This window comes from Eptesicus fuscus, chromosome 7, assembly GCF_027574615.1.
Source record: "Eptesicus fuscus isolate TK198812 chromosome 7, DD_ASM_mEF_20220401, whole genome shotgun sequence".
NCBI classification, from domain to species: domain Eukaryota; kingdom Metazoa; phylum Chordata; class Mammalia; order Chiroptera; family Vespertilionidae; genus Eptesicus; species Eptesicus fuscus.
In genome coordinates, this window is record NC_072479.1 from 40,234,387 (window position 1) to 40,249,393 (window position 15,007).

Consider the following 15,007-nt stretch of genomic DNA (forward strand, 5'->3'; position numbering starts at 1 on the left):
AGTGATTGCAGCAGGAAAATAAGAGCGGGGGATGTGGGCATTTATCAGTTCACAGATCTGGAAAGTCCAAAGGTACATCTAGCTTTAGGTACAGCCAAACCCATAAGCTTGACAATGTTGTTAAGATATTGCCACATGGGTCAACACTCAACCACTGAGCACACTGGCTGGGCTCATGTTGCTGTTAACTATCCTATACCCACCAATGTAAAAGAAGTATGTGTCCATCCATTTTACTCTTTGTCGAATTGATACCATCGTAATTAGCTAACTATTAATAGAAGAGAAGCAAAAGGAAGGCCAGATATTGTAAGTACTAGAGGCCCGGTGCACAAATTTGTGCACAGGTGGGGTCCCTCAGCCTGGCCATCAATTGAGGCCTATGAGGGTTCAGCCGGAGGGAAGGAGCTGTGGGAGGTTAGCCGGCTGGCCTCCCCAATCAGAGCCATCAGGGGGGCTGGCCGACCGGGGGGGGAGGGGCCTCAAGAGGTTGGCTGTGGGAGTGCACTGACCACCAGGGGGCAGCTCCTGCATTGAGCGTCTGCCCCCTGGTGGTCAGTATGCATCATAGTGACTGGTTGACTGGCCGACTGGTCGTTCTGGTCATTCTGGTCGTTCTGGTCATTCTGTCATAATGGTCACTTAGGCTCTTATATATATATAGACTAGAGGCCCAGTGCACATAATTCGTGCATAGGGCGGGTGTCCCTCAGCCCGGCCTGCTCCCTCTCACAATCTGGGACCCCTTGAAAGATGTTTGACTGCCGGTATATGGGCCTAAACTGGCAATCAGACATCCCTCTCGCAATCCAGGACACTGCATGCACCAGTGACCATACTTCTGATACAGGTGAAAGGCATCTTACTGTTGTATGGGCAGCTACATTTTTTTGCCCTGATTATAAGAAGTAGTAAATGAAGTGATCCTTCTGAGGCAGTAGTACCATTTTCCCCATCTTATGGGTGAAAAACTGAAGCAGAGAGAAGTTAAGTTATTGGCTTTGTCACACAGTTATAAGTGTCAGAGTCAGGGCTGACCACAAAATGTGCAAGCCAGAGTCCATGCATGTCATCGCTGCATCATACTGTTTGTTTGTTTTTTTTCAGTGTTAGAGTAGCCTTGCCAGGTTTTAATTTTTAAATCTAAGAGACTCTTCCCAATATATAGGCTAGGGTCCCTAGGTCTGGCCAGTGGTCAGGGCCAATCTATGGGACAATCGCTGGGGCAATCGGGTGGCCCCCGCTGGCACCTGCCTTGGCTAGTGGCCTGGCGCTGTCGCTCACTGGCCCTACCCCCCCACCACCGCCAGTCGCCTCCCTCTGCCCACTGGCACCCACTTTGGCTGGCCTGGCGCCACCTGCTCACTGGCCCCACCCCCTGCCAACCAGTCTTTATGCAGGTCATTCCGCTGTTTGGTTGATTTGCATATTAGGGTTTTATATAGATAGACTAGAGGCCCGATGCATGAAATTCATGCAAGGGGCTCGGCCCTCGCAGCCCTGGTTTCGTCCAGAAGGTTGTCCGGCTGTCCAGTCTAATTAGCATACTATGCTTTTATTATTATAGGTGGCCATCTGGGCATCTTCACCAGGAAGCTACAATTTAATACTTCCCAACCCATTCCCTATAGACCACTGGGGAAAGGAGTCCAACAAAGGGGAGGTAGATGCATGTGCAGTAAATTTGAGGTGACATAGGGAAGGTGCCTGTCAATCAAATCTGGGAACAGAAATCATTGGACCCCCTGGCAATGGGCAAGGAGACATCTGATTGGTGATGTTGCTCTTATATCAATCAGGGGCAAAGCAGATGTACAGTCCTTAGTTCATCCTAGCTTGATGCCTGTGTCGGTGGCCAGAGCTGTTTCATGCCTGAGGCACATAAAAAAAAAAAAAAAAGAAAGAAATCATTGGCCATAGTGGGTGGGGCCACTACAAGCCTGTGAAAATTTGGGAATACATAATCCCCAAGACTAAGGAGGCTCTCGGCTCTCTTGTGGCTCTCTTGTCCCTCTATTTTTCCTTCTGCTCATGTTGCCTCTGCAGCCATGTGGCCCTGCTGACCCCATACCCAGTGAACCGATGGACTGCAGCTGGGAACACAAACGCACCTAGCATGATGCTGGATTGGACTGTGCTCCAATGTGGAACAGAAACTCTGGACAATGGCCTTAATCCTAGCCCTGCTGAAGGCATAGCTGGACTTCTTTTGGGGAGGGTTGGGGGGAAGGGGAGACAGAGGGAAATGGGACCTTGGAAACTCAGGGATTTAATTCCATGCAAATAAATGTCACTCATTCTTCTTTAAAAAAAAAAATTTTTTTTAAGATATTGCCTCTCTTACTCTTGTCCCTGTCTCTACATGGTGGCCCCCGGAAATTCCTGACTCACATACTACCACCTTTCAGTCACAGAAAAAAGCAGCACACCTCTTTCCCAATGGCTCCAGAAAGGTCCAGGGTTTGACCTTCATTGGCCCACCTCACAGCATCGTCCCCCCAACCCCTGCAGCAATCATTGCAGGCAGGGCCACATACATCTCATTGGCTGACACCAAGATCCTTATTGAAACTGATCAGAACACTGACTGCACATCTATCCCTTTCCCTGCACGTCCACACTTCCCCTCTCCCCTTATAAAACCAGCTGGCTTTGTAAGAGATGTTAATATGGTGATTAGGACAGGAATCCGCTATCTTCTCACATCGCTGGCAATTGAATCAACTTCTTTCCTTCTCACCAGCACTTGTCTTACTCTCATAAGCCCACCTCTGCAACTGAGAGGTGGAGTCAGTCTCACCCAAGGTATAAACAAAGAATAGTGGGCGGGGATTCACAAAAGAAGAAGGGGGATACAGTTACTAGACAAAGAGGGTATGGATGCTGGGCAAATAACAGCTACCCATGTATACAGCGGGAAGGCTAGGGAGAGGTGGGGGAGATAAGAGATCAACCGAAGGACTTGTATGCATGCATATAAGCATAACCAATGGACACAAAACTCTGGGAGGTGAGGGCATGTATGGGAGTGGGATGGCGGGGGAGGGCAATGGTAAGATATGTACACATATAATACCTTAATAAAAAAAAATGAAAAAAAAGAAGAAAAAAGAAGCTACCCATGTAAGCAAAGTGACACCCACTCTCAAAGGAAAGAAACAAAACACCTCTGTCCAGGCTTGGTAGGAGTCATGAGGATTTTTCCCTCTGTTCCCAGGCAGAAGCTCAAGAGGCAGACTCAGTCTGGCAATTAGCTGTCGGCTGATCACCAATTCAAATGTGCTGGAGTGGGCCGTGCTGATGATCTGTACTTGCTGTAATCATTTGGCTGGGTGAATCAAATTATGCTTTCCAATGCCACTTCAAATCAGGATTGCTATGTCTGCACTCATGTTCAGCAGTAAGCATTACCCGGCAAGTTATTTTCTTTGATATTGACTATACGTGGGCAAGGCAGAAATTTAGGCTTCTTTTTATTTTTTTTTTAAATAGGTTTCTTTTAAGTTCTGTTTAACAGGAAAGACCAAAAAGTTTTAGAGATTTGTGAGGAGGCTAATTAGGATCCATTCCAACTTAATGGCGAGGCTTTCACACTGAAATGGATAAGGGAACATGTTCTGTCCTTGCAAGGTGGAGATTTTTCTTCCAAGTAACTGTCTGATTTGGGAACCTCATTCTCTCATGATGCCATGTGCAGTGATCAATCAGATGTAATGATCAAAAGGAAGTTTGCCTCGATCAATCCCAATAAACAAATAACGGCTATAGTGGCAAACCTAATGTGTCCTTCACTTCAAATTCACTTGCCAATAATTGGCCTCATTAACGTCTGTGAAGTTAGCTGTTCACTAAAATTGGGCAAGCTGTACATTAGATGTGTTCAGTGGTTTGCAAACCTTTGGGAATAATAGACTGACTGAATCAGCATTATTCTAGTTCCCTGGGAATTAACAAGCTAAAGGGTAAGGAGATTGCGAAAGACCTGGGAGAAGGTTAGGAGAGACTGGGAAACTCCTATCACCTTCCTATAAGTAATATTATCTTTCTTCACCTATCCAGTGAGAACGAGCTTTGCACCTTTTTAAAGATTTGATATTGACAAGAAAATGAACTTGATTTCTTTGTGCCATCTAGATTTCAAATTACCCTCCCACATCTGTCAGATGTTTTTGTTGTTCAATTATAAAAACTGTATCCAGACTATATTATGAGAATGCTGTTTGCAGGCCCCGTAACTGCAGATGCCTTGAGTTGAACATCAGGCTCACTACCATCCTCCCAAAGAGGGAATATCTTTCCAGCTGCTGCGCCAGACCCATCCTTCTGGGAGCGAAGAAATCACAGAAAGTGAACCTTTCTGGGGTATCTGAGATGTACATTTGGTGAGATGGGAGGCAGCGAGAAGAATGGAAATAGACCTAACTGATTTACTTACATTTACGTGGCCTATTCCTACAGAAATGGCCAGAGTGAACACAACTATTTATTTTGCCTAGAAGTGAGGAAGCATTTTTGTTCTGAATCACCCTATATGTCAGCACTACCAGCTTTCACCAAAAACACCCTATTCTCTACTTCATTTTTGCTTATGCAGTTAGTATCTGAGAGTCACAAGAAAAAATGCATTTGTGTTACGAAGGATGTATGAAATCTTATACTAACCAATAATATAATCTTCTTGATTAAATAACATATAATGAGCAATGCTTCTCCCCAGATCAGGAAACAGGATGTATGCCTTAAAATAAAGGCCTGGTTTGTCATGCCTATAGCATGCCAACAGCTTTTTTTTTTTTTCTCTTTTCTTTTTTTTAAGCATACTGCAGGAACCAACTGTTCTACATCCTGCCTGGGCCTGGGGCAGTCTGGTCACAAGAAACTGGCTGTCACCGAGATCCTTATTGAAACTGACCAGAACACTGACTGTGCATCTATCCTTTCCCTGCACACCCACACTTCCCCTCTCCCCTTATAAAACAGTCCGGCTTTATACGAGATGTTAATATGGTTATTAGGACAGGAATCCACTATATTTTCACATCGCTGGCAATTGAGTTAACTTCTTTCCTTCTCACCAGCACACGTCCCATGAGTTTGGCTCTCATTATGGTAGGCAGCCAAAACTGCATTCAGTTTCATTTGCTTTCAGTTTGGCTTTTTGTCCTTAAAAGATGGCGAGGGCAAGTTTAGCATGATGTTGTTTTGCCAAAGAAAGCTTTAAGTATCTGAGAAAGACACTGGATATCATGGCACGTCTGCTTCTCCAGCGAAATGATTACCAACCCTGATTATTCCAGCTTCCCTCAGTGCTTCTTCTGTAACTACAGCTCTTTCTAATAATGTCCACCATGAACCAGCAAGATATTGGCCTTGCAGATCCCCAGTATTGTGATGGCTCCTACTTGGTTTTACCTCTTCTACTCTGTCCACACACCCACCTTTCAACCCCCTACCCCCCTACAATTCATTTCCACCCTGGACCCTGAATAATCTCTTAAAAAATGTAAACTAGATCCTGTCACTCTCTTGCTTACAGCCCTCCAAGACTTCCCACTGCATTTAGAGTATACCTGACCCCTCTGGACCCCTGTATCATCCATCCTTGCCCCATGCTGCTCTCTTATCCCGCCTCTCCAGCCCCCTGGCAATCTATGTCTTCCTCAGACACATCAGCCTCATTTCTGCCTTCTAGACTTTTATCTTGCTGTTCTCTCTTCTAGGAACACTCTCTCCATATCTCTCTTCATACCTGGCTTCTGGCTTCTTCTCATCCTGTCCTTCATCAAATACCATCTGTTCAGAAAGGTCTTTCTTACCCACCTTACTCCCTCCCCCATTTTCTTTGCCACCTTACTCTGATTGTTTTCTTCATAAAAATCACCAGGATCTCAATAAAATAATCTGTTTTTTTTGCCTGTGTCTCTCCACTAGAATGTAAGTTTGAAATGGGCATCAACATCCTCTGTCTTATTCACCACTGTATCCTCAGTGTCTAGAACAGTGCCTGATACAGTTCCTGATAGTGTCTAAACCACTGAATGAATGTTATGACCCCAAATAACATTATTTTAAAAATCACCATTTCATGTTCCAGAACTGGTTTTGAATACATACAAATCTAATATTAGAAGAAGCTGTATCCCATTACTACTTCCCAGAATATGGCAATCTGCATAAGAAGCATGTCTCAAAATAAAAGAATGTCTTTGGAAACTGAAGAAGAAAAAGAAAAAAGAAAAAAACTCAGACACACTGGAACAGTCTGGGCTGCCTTCTTTTTCATTATAAGTGAGACAAGGTTCGTGAGAGTGAGCACCATTGCCGGATTCTTCAGAAGTTGAAAATTAGATCAAATGAATTGGAGGGCAACTACATCTCGTGTTAATGTTTTCCTCCTCGAAGAAAGAAAATGAGATGATGTGAGCCATGACTCTATTTGAAAATGAAACTTTGTATTTCTATTTGCCTGCACATTAAAGCACAGTGTTTTCCATTTTAGACTTTTCACGTTGGTAAATGTTGCAATGCTTTCCATTCATTAGGCTCAGGCCCATTTACTATGTGCGAGTGAGACAAGCGCAGATATGTCATCCCCGTAAAGCATCATTTCTAAATTACACAGTAAGTAAGTACTAAGCGGGAAACCCAACTTTCACAACCCTTACCACTATAGTTAAAAGAAATGTCTTGCCTGGCCCGCGTGGCTCAGTGGCTCAGCGTTAACCTATGAGCCAGGAGGTCACGGTCCAATTCCTGGTCATGTTGTGGGCTTGGTCCCCAGTGTGGGGCGTGCAGGCAGCAGCCAATCCATGATTCTCTCTCATCATTGTTGTTTCCATCTCTCTCTTCCTCTCCCTTCCTCTCTGAAATCAATAAAAAATATATTTTAAAAAAATTTTTCTTTAACCATCTTGGATCAAAGTTCCCTACTTGTAAAAGATGCAACTTATGAACAGTCTTATTATGCTCTTTTTCTAACTCATAACAGACAAAAATGGCCCTAAAAGAAAACTGGACTAATCAGATTCTGGCTGTCTTTGGAAAAGTGTGATATGTAAGAAATCTGATCTTGCTAGGAACCTTGTGTTGATTTCTGATGAGCTGATTACTGAAGTCAGCAGCAAAGCCAAAATAAAGTAGTGATTCATAGTGAGATGACAGTGAACACGTGCATTTAAATTTATAATTGCCCTTGGATCTATTTAATTTAGCTTTAAGTCATGAGTCGTAATTGAGATAAATGGTTCCACTGAGCAGGTATCAGCGATGACTGTGATTATTTTGTTGTACTGTTTTCATTTGGGAACTTTTTCTACCAACATTTTTCCAATGATGGCAATTAAATTTTATAGGATTACTAGAGGCCCAGTGCACGAAATTCATACACTGGGGGGAGGGGGGCAGGGTGTCCCTCAGCCCAGCCTGCACCCACTCCAATCTGGGACCCCTCAGGAGATATCCGACTGCCGGTTTAAACCAGCAGTCAGACATCCCTCTCACAATCCGGGACTGCTGGCTCCCAACTGCTCACTTGCCTGTCAGCCTGATCACCCCCTAACCACTCCCCTGCCAGCTTGATCGATGCCTAACTGCTCCCCTGCCAGCCCAATCTCCCCCAACTGCCCTCCCCTGCTGGCCCGGTAACCCCCATCTGCCCTCCCGTGCTGGTTTGGTCGCCCCCAACTGCCCTCCCCTGCAGGCCTGGTCCCCCCCCAACTGCCCTCCCCTGCTGGCCTTATCACCCACAACTGCCCTCCCCTGCTGGCTATCTTGTGATGGCCATCTTGTGTCCACATGGGGGTGGCCATCTTTGACCACATGGGGGTGGCCATCTTGTGTGTTGGAGTGATGGTCAATTTGCATATTACCTCTTTATTAGATAGGATAATTACCCAGGATTATCTAGACTTAGAAAAGCAAGGTCTAAGAAACTAGGCATTTATGGATCTATAAAACTACTGAAAATACAACTACTTGATCTTTCTAGATCCTTTTAATTTGGTACAACTTAGTCATAATTTCTCCACCCCCAATAATTTTTTAAACTACTATGTCTTTCACTTAGAATAGCATTTAAATTGCATGATTTTCACATTCTATGCACCAAATCTTTTCTCAAAACTTTAGTTATTCTGAGAATCCTGCAGAAATGAAAGAGTCTCAATAGCTAAGATAACCAATATTCAAACCTCTGATTTTTTTGTCTTAATTTTCCCTCTCTCGGATGTATGTTTTAACTCTTCCTCGTGTTCTCCCTGAACATATTTAGTCCAAAATAGTCTGTCTCATCATGGACCCACATAAGATTTTGAAATTAGATATATAATTTTTTATTAAGAGAACATCCTAGGAAATTGCTCTAGTAAATATTTTAGAATTGCTAACTTAAAATTCATTTCATCATCTTTTCCTTCTCTACTTTTTCTCGTCTCCCTTTACTTCTCCCCAGGATTCTGTACCCAAAGCAGAATGAGGAGAACAGTGTTGTGTTTGTTGAATAAATCAGAAGAAGATGAAATTCATTCACTTATTCCACAGGGTTTTTTTTAATTTTTTTTCACTTAATCACCTGATTACACCTCTTATGGCAAGCATGACCAGAGATTTGTGGTATTATCACTATTTTTTATCCTAATGGGCCCAAACTTTGGGCACATAGACAGACTCCCAGAGATCTGGCTTGGTGTGGGCCTGTGAGAGGAAACATCTGTACTGTTGGCAAGTCTAAATCTCAAACCAATCCCTATTTAGTGATGAACATTAGTTTTGATAAGCATTAGCTTCCCTTCTCTGGCTACACATAAATACATGCATGTACCAAGGTAAGCTTCTTAGCAATTCAAAAGCAATATGCAATGGGCTATAAATGTTGGTGCACAACTAACTGTGCTACTTCAACCAAATCACTTAACCTCTCTGAGATTCAATTTACACATCTTTGAAAGCAAAGCTCTATGATTTTATTGCCCTCTAAAAGAAATGGGTTAAACACCTGAGCATGATAATTCACTTTATTCCAGCATAAAATTAATAGTCCCAAGATTTATTACCCATCGTTCAGTCTTTCCTCGTGTCCTTTCTGAAAGTGTTTCCTTCCGAGATGCTTTGCCACAACCCAGTTTCTACAAGGTCAGTGCCACCTGTGTGTCCCATTTCTACAACGCTTTCTCTTCTTCCACTGAACACCCAACCTAAAGTCACTCCAACTAGTGTGTCACCTCAACAATCTTTGAAACAGAGCACTGAATCCTTGTTAATGTGACGGGAAGTTTAATACAATTCTGGGTTTATCTCAAATAATGCTGTGAAAGTCCTGATCCTATGGAAAGTAGAAACAGGTTCACTGCTCTTTTCATTTTATCTAATGAACACAGAGGAAAGGGCTCAGATCTGAGAAAGAAAAGGTCAAGACCTAGACTCATAGAGGGCTATTTGCTGCAAAGTTTATATAGATGCAGTTTGGTTAAAGACACTAAGCAGGGGTGTCAAATTGATTTAAGATACTGAAACATGTTACAGTCTTTCCTACAGTGAGTGGGTACCTGTCACTGGGTTCTTAATGGTGTTGCACACATTAGCACAGTAAGTTACAAGCAGGTAGAGATATACATAATTGCATGCCTACTAGCCAAGCCATGGCACAGAAAGTTACTGGTGTTATATGACATTGACTGCTAAGACCCACAAGATCATGCTGGCAACCACACTGGTCCTGGGCATCAAATCCCCAGATACTGGTTCATTTTGTTCAAGGCATCACACACGGTGTTCAAATCGCTGCGGAGATCCTGCACCACGTTCTCAATACTTCTGGTGTCTTTCAGAATCTCCACACTCCGTGTGTAGGGATTGAAGTAGACTGAGAAGGGACGGGTAATTGACTTTGCAAAATCCCTGCAAAACAAACAGACACGGAAGGATAGGCGATCGGCCCTCATTGGTATAAGAGATAGCTAGAGGACAGAAACAGAGCCAGAAAAAAAAAAAGAAAAAAAAACTTTTTTATTTTCTCTGTATGGAGGAAAAAACAAGCTTACCTCATCTTTTCTTTGGCTTCTTCAAAACTCTCAGAAACAAAGTAGGCCTCCTGGAAGGTGGTGATAAGGCACTCCTGTAGGCACGTTGTCTTCGGGTCAAAGGCTTTCACACGAGCCTTGTCAGAAAGAGCGTGCTGCAAAACATACGGCGAGACCCGTGAAACTCCACAGCGGGGCTTCCGACGTGCCAGGACGGCACATTTCTACAACCCAGCTCCATCACTTTCCAGGACTGCTCAGTTACCAGCCCCTCCTGGAACACGGAACTCTCCCATGTGTGGGGTCAACTGAGGGTAAGGGGGTTTTGTAGTTGTCAGTGTTGTTGATTTTAAGTCTGTTCAGTGCCGAAGGGGAGAAATGAGAGGATGGTGTTATTTCATTTATTATCGGCCAAATACATACGGCAAAACGGTTCAGAGCTGTACCCCAACAGAAATGGAATTTCAGATCTATGCTATGAATAGAAGCAGGGATAGCATAAATACGGTCCTAAATTTACTGCTCGAAGCAATGTACTGAAATTTCACTTAAATGGCAGAAGTGATAATTACCTGCGTGGAGAGGTAACAGGGGCTCTGAACAAACTATTTGCGGACTCACTGAGAGACACTTTGAGGCCAGGTATCAACAGAGTCTACAGTGGGCCTGCCAATTTGAGGAAATTTACAAAGCATTCATTTACCTTCCACCCAGTACAGCAGAGCAATACACAGCAGATAAATATTTCCAGGTGGGAACAAAAGAGCTAATATTAATAGTTATAGGTATGCCCAGAGCAGGCATTAGGAAAACAGGAGAGGAAGGGCAATTACTCTCTGAGCCTTCATTAGCTCCATTCGGCTCACTACATGGCTGGCCGGGGAGCAGCAGGGAACAAGGAAGGCCTGGATTCTCCAGATAAGTTCAGTGACGCTAAAAGTTCATGGTCATTTCCTGCCATGTGCCACCTGCCTATGTATAGACCCTGCATCGATGATTCTCACACGGAATGGGCATGGAATCACTAAGGAGCTCGTGAAAATGCAGATACCCAGGGCTCAATTTTATTTGGTAGGTCTGGATGAATCCCAGAAATCTGCATTTTAAAGGCATCTCAGGTGACTCAGACATAAGTGGCTGCGAAGTGTATTTGGATGAATACTCCACTAGATTCTGTCTCTTAATTTCCAGGGTAAGTCGGTTGGGAGAGAAAGACAAGGGGAAGCAGTAACTGCCTTGGACGGGGAGTTGGGCAGCGTGGGCTCCGGTGCAGGTGTGGCTGCTGTCTGACCGGGTAACCTGGGCCGATCACTTCACCTCCCTGGGCCTCCGTCTCCACAGCTGGAAAGAGAGGCTCGGGCCGCGTGATTTCCATTCCAGCCTCTGGGTTCCACCCAAAGCGCTTTCCACCTTCGCAATCTCTCACTGCTGTGGTTTCCGAGAGAGATGCTGAAAAACCTTCCCTGTTCAGTATTCTCGGTGCATTCCCCCAACAACTTCAAAACACGTGGGATGATTTGCAGCCTGAAGAGGGCTGTGGCTCCCTAAGTTTGAAAACGTAATTGTGAACCAAAGGACTGACACGCAAGAGAAAGGGCACATGGCCCTCCCCTGTGATCTGCTCTCTGGCGAGTCCAGGGCAATGCATATGTGGATCCGGGGATGCGGAGGACATCTCGAAGTGAACTCATGTTCCTGGCCCACAAACAGCTTCATCATAAGGAGAAGGTCACTCAGCCTGCACATGCATGCGTGCCAGATTCAGTGTGGTGCAGTGAATAGCAGGGGACTTGGGTTCCCCGTGACTAACAATTCTGTCCACATCTCTGAAGCAACTTCAGCTCCAGGAAACAAAATGTCCTCTTAGGAGAGCGGTTGCTCCTCTGCAAAGAACGGGCCTCCTGCTGGCTCGCCACCGGTTTCAGAATTAGAAGTTGCTTTCTTTGCAGCCATATCTGGGAGCATTTTCCTTCAGTATGTTGCTCTTGTAGCCCATCCACCCATCAGTACAGACGAAAGGAAGGAATGTGGCCGACACAGTGTCGTTCATTGGTCTTTCTCTCAGCCCCACACTCAGGAGCACAGGCAGAGTCAGGGCAGAGCAGCCTCTAAGAACATTTTTTTAATATATTTTATTGATTTTTTACAGAGAGGAAGGGAGAGGGAAAGAGAGTTAGAAACATCAATGAGGGAGAAACATCGATCAGCTAGCTGCCTCCTGCACATACTGGGGATGTGCCCGCAACCAAGGTACATGCCCTTGACCGGAATCGAACCTGGGACCTTCAGTCCACTGAGCCAAACCGGTTAGGGCCCTATAAGAACATTTAAGCCACAGCCCCCTTGGGGTATCCCTGCTGAGCCAAGGATGTTTCATGGGGTATAGGATAAGCACAAAAAGGGGGTGAAACTCATCTACTAGGGTCTGCAATGCTTTGATAGGAAACTAACAACCATAACAGTCCCTACGTGTAGAGAATGCCTCCAGGAAGTGTGTAGGCAATAATAGAGACTGGGATCAGAGTAGTTTTAGAGAAATGTATCATGGGATGACCTCACTGGACACTCAGATGAGCTTGTTTAGCCATGTTAACTGGTAAAGAGGATGAGAGGACACCAAGGAAAATTCCAGAGGCGCAGGGTGCTCTGCCCCAGAATTCAAGAGAAGTCAGTGGACTCACAGCATATAATTTGAGGAAAGACCACTAGACAATACGGATCATGATTGCCTCGTGTACTATTCAAGGAACCACTGGAAGCTGATTGTGCTCTGATCTCAGAAATGCAGCCCCTCCTCAGGAGCCCGTGGTGTCCAATACGCGGGTTCCCTGCTGAGGACCTCTATCCACGGAGAATGGGACCTGTGCTGCCCTGGGCGGTTATGAACAGGGGGGATGATAATGGTACCCAAGGACCAGCCTGGAGAATGACAAGAGCCTAGAATTGGGCGAGCAGCCAGTGAGAGGGGACGACAAATGAAGCTTTGATACTCCTATAAACGGTCTCCTTTACCTGCCGGAGAGCTCCCTGTGTGGTGACTGCCAGGAATATCCATGCAGCCCATAAGGCCCCCTGTTCGGAATACTAGAGAGTCAAGCATCCATGTCTCATTGCTTCCAGAGCCCACTGCCCACTGGAGTGAGGTCCTACAGAGTTTGCCCCTCAGCCACTATCCATCTCCCTCTCTAAGCTGCTGGGCCTTGGAGAACAGCTGTCATTCCCTCCCCTCTGTGCCCAATGGATTCTCTGTAAACATCAAGCCAGACTGCTGCATGTCCCCAGGGAACTCCGTGGTGAATCCTTCCTGAAGTGTTGTTCTTCAGGTATGCTAAAGTCTGCAAGAATTAATCCAGCTTTCTATAGAGAGGGGCCTGGTAATGCTGACAGGGTATGGTTGTCAGTCCTTTGTTCTCAAGCCATTTTAAAAGCCCAGGAAAGCTTGAGAATCACCTCCCCTCTTCTAACAGGACTGTTCTGGATTTACCCGTAATGCTGAAGACTAGGACATAGGACTGGGAGCCAGGGGACCTGGGTTCTAAACAGGGGTGAAAAATCCCCAGGTTGGGGCACAGTTTCCTCTTTGAGCAACTCCATGAATTCTAAAGCTCTTTTGCCATGCAATTTGAACAGGGCCTGCACCCATACCACCAACCCCTCCCTCCACCTCCGCCAGCGTGAACTGCCCAAGCAGCCTCTCCCCCGGAGCCTGGGCATGGCCTTCCCACCTTTCCCAGCAGAGGTGGCCATTACCTTTGAATGGGCTTTCGTGTACAAACTCAGACTTCTTTGCCATCCCAGCCTTTTCAATGAAAACATCTCTTTTCCACATCAAACATTTCCTAGAATCCAATTGTTACCTAAAGTTCCTACATGACTTTGGACAACTTATCCCACCTCGGTAAGCCTATTTCAGTAGGCATCTGAAAATGGGAATGCTGAACTAATAGTAACTGCAACCCAGGGTTGTGGTAAGAATTAAACAAGGTAATGCATGCAAAGTACCTGGCACATAGGAAATGCTCGATATATTTGCTTATCACCGCTGAGCTAGTCTCGCGATGAGGTTTGGTGTGCGGGTGCATTCAGCCACGGCTGCCACCACCGGGGCAGCCCCTCTCCCCCAGGGCTCTGGAACCCACAGGTAAGACCCATGGCCCCAGTTAGGAGGCTGCCAGGCCCTGCACGGCAGCAGTTCCTCCCTCCCAGCCACCTGCCTTTGTAATGACATGGAGTTATTACCTCTACTATTCTAGATGTAAACCCTGTGATCCTCACCCTCTATATTAGGACTGGTTAAAGCTGGGAAAACACAGTGTGAAGTCAGGATTACAGGTAGGCGTTGGCCTTAGATTCTGAATAAAATAAATTTGTAAATGCCTTTACACTCACACTACAATCATCTTTTCCCACATCAGAATAACAAATATATACATATGTACGTATACTATATTTTTTAACCTCCCTCAAATGTTCCTCCTGCTAACCAAGCACAACTTGGCACTGACACCCTTATTGCCAAAGTTGGGGATGATGGCATCACACTTCTTTTTTGGTATCCGTGATGCTGAACGTTTCATCGGTTTGAATAAGCTACAGGGGTGAGGGAATCAACTCTCTCTTCAAGCAATCCTCTCAGAAAGGCCGAAGCTCAGTTTCCAGCTTCCAATGCTCCGTCATTTGTTCTGTTATTATTAAGAGTGCTGGCTTCGGGAAAGGAAAGGAAGGAGGAAGAAGATGGGAGGTGTGAGCCAGCTGAGCAGGGCACAGTGTGGGAGCTCAGAAGCAGTGAGTCCTAGCTCCAGCCCTATCTCTCACCACTATTACACCAGATGACCTCAGAGAACCCTCTTCTCTGCAGCCTGGCAGTAATCCTGACCACCTCACAGAGTCGCTGTACATGGTAGTAAATACAAATGACTATAATAAATATGAACCTGTTCTGTGAATGCTGATTAACAGCTATAAAAAGCAGTACAGCCTGGCCGGCATGG

General features: G+C 45.3%; 1 protein-coding gene and 1 pseudogene across 1 annotated transcript in view; one reads left to right on the top strand and one right to left on the bottom strand.

The window, feature by feature from the left end:
- The first annotated feature begins 1,740 nt into the window (after positions 1–1,740).
- LOC114227788 (small nucleolar RNA SNORA48) lies at positions 1,741–1,885 on the top strand (annotated as a pseudogene).
- Positions 1,886–8,479: 6,594 nt separating this feature from the next.
- Positions 8,480–15,007, bottom strand: part of TPH2 (tryptophan hydroxylase 2) — a 96,205-nt gene continuing 89,677 nt past the window's right edge. The window contains exons 10-11 of the mRNA XM_008155543.3: positions 10,038–10,171; positions 8,480–9,894 (exon numbers count right to left, since the gene is read on the bottom strand). Of these exons, the coding sequence (XP_008153765.1) occupies positions 9,720–9,894; positions 10,038–10,171 (309 nt within the window). The 3' untranslated portion in view covers positions 8,480–9,719. The remainder of the gene's footprint in view (positions 9,895–10,037; positions 10,172–15,007) is intronic.